This window comes from Hippocampus comes, unplaced genomic scaffold (genome assembly GCF_001891065.2).
Source record: "Hippocampus comes isolate QL1 unplaced genomic scaffold, H_comes_QL1_v1.1 scaffold98, whole genome shotgun sequence".
NCBI lineage: Eukaryota > Metazoa > Chordata > Actinopteri > Syngnathiformes > Syngnathidae > Hippocampus > Hippocampus comes.
In genome coordinates, this window is record NW_017804832.1 from 257,002 (window position 1) to 263,293 (window position 6,292).

The window sequence follows — 6,292 nt, forward strand, 5'->3', positions numbered from 1 at the left end:
TACGAAATCCAAAACACGCGCGCTGTCTTTATAAAGCTCAGCTTTTGATCGACCCTGGATGATACAAAACTCCGTTTTTGATGGACTATGGACGATAAATGCTCATGTGACAATGTTTATTTTTGCATACCAGGTTTCATCTCTCTGTCCTCAAAATAAAATATCGATTTTTTTTTAAATAAAATTGTCAAGGCAAGTCAGCTTGATTGTCAAATATGCTGTATGTGCAACCTACAGCAGAGATGAAATTTCTTTCCTCTCAACCACAGTGCAACCACAGAGGAGAGAGGAGCGGCTGCGGGTAACCGCGCCGCCATTTAATTGCTCATCCCTTTTTAGGCAACTCAAATGACAATGAAACTATTAGAATATTTTTTGCGATTTGTTTAATCTTGGAAAAAAAATTCCTTCAGCCAAATCACAAATAAAATAACTCAAATTAATCGATGAAAATCAACTTATTTTTAGCCAAACGTCGTACCGACACTACAACCAGTTTATTCTAAACGTCAGTAAGTATCATGAGAACTTCATTGCCAATTTGTGAGAAGTGACCTTATACATCTTCATTTGCATAGCGCTTCCGCAACAGCTGCGGCTGTAACAAAGCGCCTAACAAAACATTTAACATAAATAGTCAACTGTATTTCAATACTCACACCATAATTTAAAGACATTTTTAATATTACTCCTTATAAACCCACGAGAAATCCTGCTCATACTGTGCTGCACATTTGTGTTCCACATCAGTTCCGTATACAGCACCTTGCTCAAGGGCACCTCAACGGTAGTTGGGAAGCCATTTTAAACTATCTGCAGCCAGACTTGGAAAAATGACCCTCTACTACAGGTTTGTGTTGCCCCCAATCAGAATTTTAAAACAAGAAACAGGTAAGCTGTGGCTGAATAATAAACACCACATTTTACCAGAGCGTACATTTGATGCCAGTATAATGGATGCATTGATAGAAAACCGGAAGACAGGCAGCTGTTTCAAAAGATAATGAATAATTTTATTAAAGTCACTTCTAATTAAAATTTACTGACACCAATTACAAAAATAATTAACACGAAATAACTACAATCCTTAAACATTTATAATACAAAGCACAGCTCACGTTTATCCTTTGCATGGGTACCTTACGAAAAATATTCAGTTGGATTTCTTGGCCCATACAGCATCTTGTCACTCTCACAGTTACACGGAGTTCAAATAAATAAATAACAATACTACTAATAATACAAAAATACAGCTATGAGCATGGTGGTTCTGTGTTCCTGTTGAGGGTGCGCATCGACGCGGGAAGGCATTGCTCTCGGATGTCATCACTTAGCTGTTTGGCAAACTTGGGTAGTAGTGCGACAAATCGTCCTTTCTCAGCAAGAGTGATACGCAGCTGAGCCAGCTTCGACTGGTGGGCATCTCCCCGACAATCTCCCATGTGTTGGTCTCGTCGCAGTACCTCTCGATTGTGTCATGATATCTAACAGAGTGCGATCAGGCATCAAGTTCATGCGACCGAATGCAAAAGGTGCCGAGAGTTTTGCTTTCCTCTCACCTGTCCCATCCTTCCTCTCCTCCTAGGACGTAGATCTTTCCATCCACCACGGCAGCGCCGGGCCGGTAGCGTCGTTCTTTCATTGGGGCGCACATGGTCCACTGGTTAGTCTTGGGGTTGTAACACTCAACCTTGTCTGTGTTTTCCTTCGAGGCGTGCCACCCCCCTACAGTTCAAAATAAAAACAGTAGGATGGCCAGTTGATTCACTTAAGCACATAGGTTCCTAAGCTTTTTACACCGAATACCACTACAAAAAAACAAAAAACACTAAAATTTAAATACAAAAACTTAACAGGTCACCAAGAATGAGGTAGAGGCTTTATTATTAAACTGTATATTTACTATTATTGCAAGCTACTGTAACATTATGATAATGTTTTAAGTCCTTAAATGATTCAAATGAAATGTATTGCACACAAGTTCAAAATTATACCTAAATAAATTTAAAACACAGTTATAAGAGATTAAATGCAACTGTATTGTGCTGAAACATAATGATACTCAAGTCAACAAAGCCAAGTGAAATACTCTACCTATGACATAAATCTTTCCTTTCAGCGTACAAGCTGCTGAACCAGAACGAGGAATCTGCATTGGGGAAACTTCCGTCCAAGTAGCGGTTTTAGGGTTGTACACTTGTGTGTGATCTGAGCCATCGCCATCCTCCAAAACTGCTCCACCTACAAGACAAGGCAAAACGCTCATCGTCAACAGGAGAGCAGGAAAGTTCGGCAATTCAGGATTTAAAAAGCGTGAACAGAACTTTCCAGAAATTTCCTCCCATAAGTGCTTTCACACTAAATTGTGTGCAGTGATGGCTGTTTGAAAGGGCTCCATAAATACATTTGAGTTGAGTAAATAGTGACTCGATCACCCAATCTGTCAAGTAATTCAAATCTGCTTTGGAAGACCCTTCAGTAAGAATTACAGTACATTAGCAGTATGTCCTACCAGTAACATAGAGAAGACCGTCCAGCGCCACAACGGCGGGACTTGTGACTGCCATTTTGACGGAGCCCGTGAATTGCCAGGAGTTGGTGTGAGGGTTGTAGCACTCCACCGAGGCCAGTCGAAAGTGACCTTCCCAGCCCCCCACGGCATAAACAAATCCATCCAGCATCACCAGGCCTGCCCGCGAGGAGAGATAGAGAGAGAGAGACGCTTGATTTAGTCAAATGAATTCTTTTTGCACTTCTTAATATGCTGCTAAACAGAAAGCCTCACATCCGTTCTGAGAATTGAGCACAAAAGCAGTGAGTGAACAGAGACTTGTAAGAATGAGGTTGAGTGTTGTGATGTTTATGATGGCAGCCCACTGAGACAGACGCACCGAGTTCCGAGCGAGACGTATTCATGGGAGCCATTTCCATCCAAGTCTCAAAGCACGGGTCGTAGCGCCACATCTCCCTACTGGCTGAGCCATCAGGGAACTCCCCTCCGGCTAAATATAGAGTGGAGTCTGCAAGGGAGACAGGGGAAAATATCATGGTGGGCCTTGGATATAATTCAAGTTTCTCAGCACAATTAATAAAAATATCTTTTGTTGTACCCCATTTTATTAGCAGATTTAATCATTCAAAATGCGGCAAAGCTTACAGTAACAACGTAGCTCTGAACAGAGAAGCACTAGTTTTCCCCAAAAAAAATCAGTATAGGAAACCTCCTTATATTTTGTGACTGATTTGAGCCAGTCTAATGAGTATTTTTCAAAACAGCGACATGTGAGTTTAACAAACATGAAAAAAAGCAGTAATTCATCAATATGTTGGAAGGTTTTTCACGTCTTTAAAAGGGGAGGAGAAAACAAAACAAAAAAAACGATTTGTGGAGGTGAATGCAAGTTTAAAAAAAAAAAAAAAGTTGAAACCCCAAATTGTTCTTTTTATGTTTTATGCAGCACCACAAGTCTAAACAGGTTTTTGTGATTGATATTGTGTTTGTGCAAAATGACTTAAGCAGCAAAATGTCCGCCTTTTTTATCCATCTTAGGGGGCAGCTATTTTGCAGCTTGCTGTCGACTGAAAATGACATCAAAGTTGCTCAGGGCTCATGCAACCATCGATTTACAGCTCATCTGTTTTATGAAACTGAGCCGTGATTGGTCGTTACCTGAGCAACTGTGATGTCATTTTCATGTCGACGGCATGTGGCAAAATGGCTACCCCTTCGGATGGATAAAAACAAGTGGCCTTTGCTGCTTATCTCATATTCCAGAAACGCAACATTAAATCAGAATGTCGTGCTTTGATCAGTGAGTACGCACATGACACATTATTGTCAAGAAGTTTTTGGGTTGGACTTCCCCTTTAAAAGACTTGGAAGCTAATGCAAGTACCCAACACCTGTTGGGCAGCTAGTTTCAGTAAGTGGGCAGGAGGAGAGAGGCGAGGGTAAAAATAACATTCATGTGGTAAAAACAAATTTGAGATTCATTTTCTATCACCCACCCCTATATTTTAGTTGCTGATTTACACTCTTGCATATGACTTGCGTTGGCTCACCTGACACCACGAGCCCATGCTTGCTCACAGCGAATGGCAGGCAGGCATGATCCCGCCACTTATTCGTAACGGGATCGAAGCTCTCCACGCTGCGCAGCACCACTTTGTCGTCCTCTCCGCCAACTGTTATGATGACTTCCGACGTCCCTGTTACCATGGAAACAGAAGAATCGTAACAGAGGTTAGAGCTCATCCCAATATTGTGACAAAGATATGTTATGTAGGAGTCACTTATTTTACAGTTTAAAAAATGGATAAATGACTCCCACGCTCCATATAATCTGTTTGATAATAAAATGTTGACCTGTGGATCTGCGCGGCCGTACCCGGGAGCAGAAGAGCTCCCTTCGGCGGTCCTTCAGCAGCAGGTAGTCTTTGGCCTCGGAAATGAGTCTCTGGCAGCTCTGGTTCTCCTTCACCACATCCAGAGACTCAATCACGTCATGGAGGTAATAAGGGCTGATGAGGGGCAGGCGGACGTGCTCCAAAACCTTTAGGAAAAGAGTGAAGAACAGAGCGCTTCAAATTTCACCACATCACACTGCACACACACACGATGCAACTACGTACTGTACATTTCAAATGTGACCTTATCAAAGCTTTGCTTGCGGGTTGGGCATTTATTTAACCACAGCGTGGCGGCCTCAAACACCAATTCCTCTCTGGACACGTTGAGGTGGTCACTGGCAAGGATTTCAGTTAGTTTGTCCACACACAATGTCAAAAACTCCTCCTGCAAGAGAGAATTTAAACATTGATTAAAAAGACGATGAAGAATTTATCGCATCCAAATGATCTGAGATGCGAAATAGTACTACACAAGTTGCATGTAATGAACTAGTTTGTGCAGTGGTGCGAGACTACAGGGCACCCTCGCGGTTTGGCACTTTCTTGTTCCATTTAAAAAATATAGATTTTAAGTCCCCCCGCATTTCATGTAGAAAATGCATATTCAATTTAATTCTCCCCACCACCACCAAATTATTTATATTAAGCGCAAAGTTTCACTCTTCATCGGATACCCCGGTCACTTCCCCCGCCCCCAACAAAAAGCAGGGGGACACTGAAACCTGGCGAGGCGTCACATAATGGTTGAATTTTTGAAGATTTTAGTCGAAGTTCAAAAATTGTATTCCTTTTGGGGCATTCAACCTTAGGTTACATGGTACATAGGCTCTTCAATTGAGGACTGCACCAGTACGCAAGCCTCTCACCTGCTGGCAAACACGGCTAAAATGCTTGAGAATGTACGCCATGCTTCGTTTCTCCAGCTGCTTACAGGAGTGGGCCTCAGCAAAGCAGTGGATGCCCACACAGTTGATCTCATCCATCTGATGCTCCATGAAGCTGCAGCAGGCCTCGCGCACGGCCATCACGTCCAGCAAGTTGGCTGCAGCCAGCAGCGCCTGGACAGAACAGCGTTTGTTAAGTTTACACCCAACAGTACAGTTCCGTCTCGTAAACATTGGAACTGTAAAGCTTCGTGTTCATGTTCATGTCAACTTTATTGTCAAATGTGCAATATACAGCACAGATTAATTTTTTTCCCTCAGGAGAGAGAGGAGCCGCTGCGGGTGCCCGCGCCGCCATCAAAAGAACAGTTCACATAAAATGACAAATAATACAACACAGACAGTCGTGCAATCTTAACCACTTTTCTGCATACACTTTGTTGTTTGAAGCAGTTATAAGCCCTGTTCACACGGCACACATTTGGTCCGACGCTGCACCGAAATATTTTGTTGCGATCTATTTTACACCGGAGCAAATTTTGTGGAGCGGTCACACGTGCAAAGCCGCTGAGCGTGACAGCTCCGGCGCAGCGTCGGAGCAGCTCCACTTGCGGTCACACGTGCAGTTTCTGCTGCGGCCCAAAATGACAAGGAATGCGGAAGTAAAACAGGTTCGGGTCGGGTTTCTCTCTCGCAGACTTTTATTTATTTTTCTTTTAATAAATATTATGGCGGACACGATTCTGTCCTTGTTCAGAATAGATCCACTTGTTGGCAGTCGTGGAATAAAGACGTGTTTACAGTCAATCGTGTGTGCTCCTTATGACTGCCACAATATATGTTTTTAAAAATGTATACTAAAATAATGTGCGGATACTAAACTAAGGAATACTTGTTTTAAAACAAACAATTTGGATAAAACAGAGAATGCGCTGTAATTTAATTGCTATTTAACTGCTAAACAGGAGCGCGGCCGGCCAGACCAGTGCGCACGTATG

The 6,292-nt window shown here is 42.5% G+C and overlaps 1 protein-coding gene across 2 annotated transcripts in view; it reads right to left on the minus strand.

Moving 5' to 3' along the window:
- Nucleotides 1–987: 987 nt before the first annotated feature.
- LOC109515285 (kelch-like protein 20) overlaps nt 988–6,292 on the minus strand; it is a 7,057-nt gene continuing 1,752 nt past the window's right edge. Inside the window, exons 4-12 of one of the 2 annotated variants that reach the window (XM_019868948.1) lie at nt 5,277–5,468; nt 4,652–4,795; nt 4,367–4,553; nt 4,063–4,209; nt 2,892–3,020; nt 2,513–2,689; nt 2,095–2,241; nt 1,560–1,725; nt 988–1,484 (exon numbers count right to left, since the gene is read on the minus strand). In XM_019868948.1, coding sequence (XP_019724507.1) covers nt 1,331–1,484; nt 1,560–1,725; nt 2,095–2,241; nt 2,513–2,689; nt 2,892–3,020; nt 4,063–4,209; nt 4,367–4,553; nt 4,652–4,795; nt 5,277–5,468 — 1,443 coding nt within the window. In that variant the 3' untranslated portion in view covers nt 988–1,330. The remainder of the gene's footprint in view (nt 1,485–1,559; nt 1,726–2,094; nt 2,242–2,512; nt 2,690–2,891; nt 3,021–4,062; nt 4,210–4,366; nt 4,554–4,651; nt 4,796–5,276; nt 5,469–6,292) is intronic. The other variant, XM_019868958.1, reaches the window with a different exon arrangement.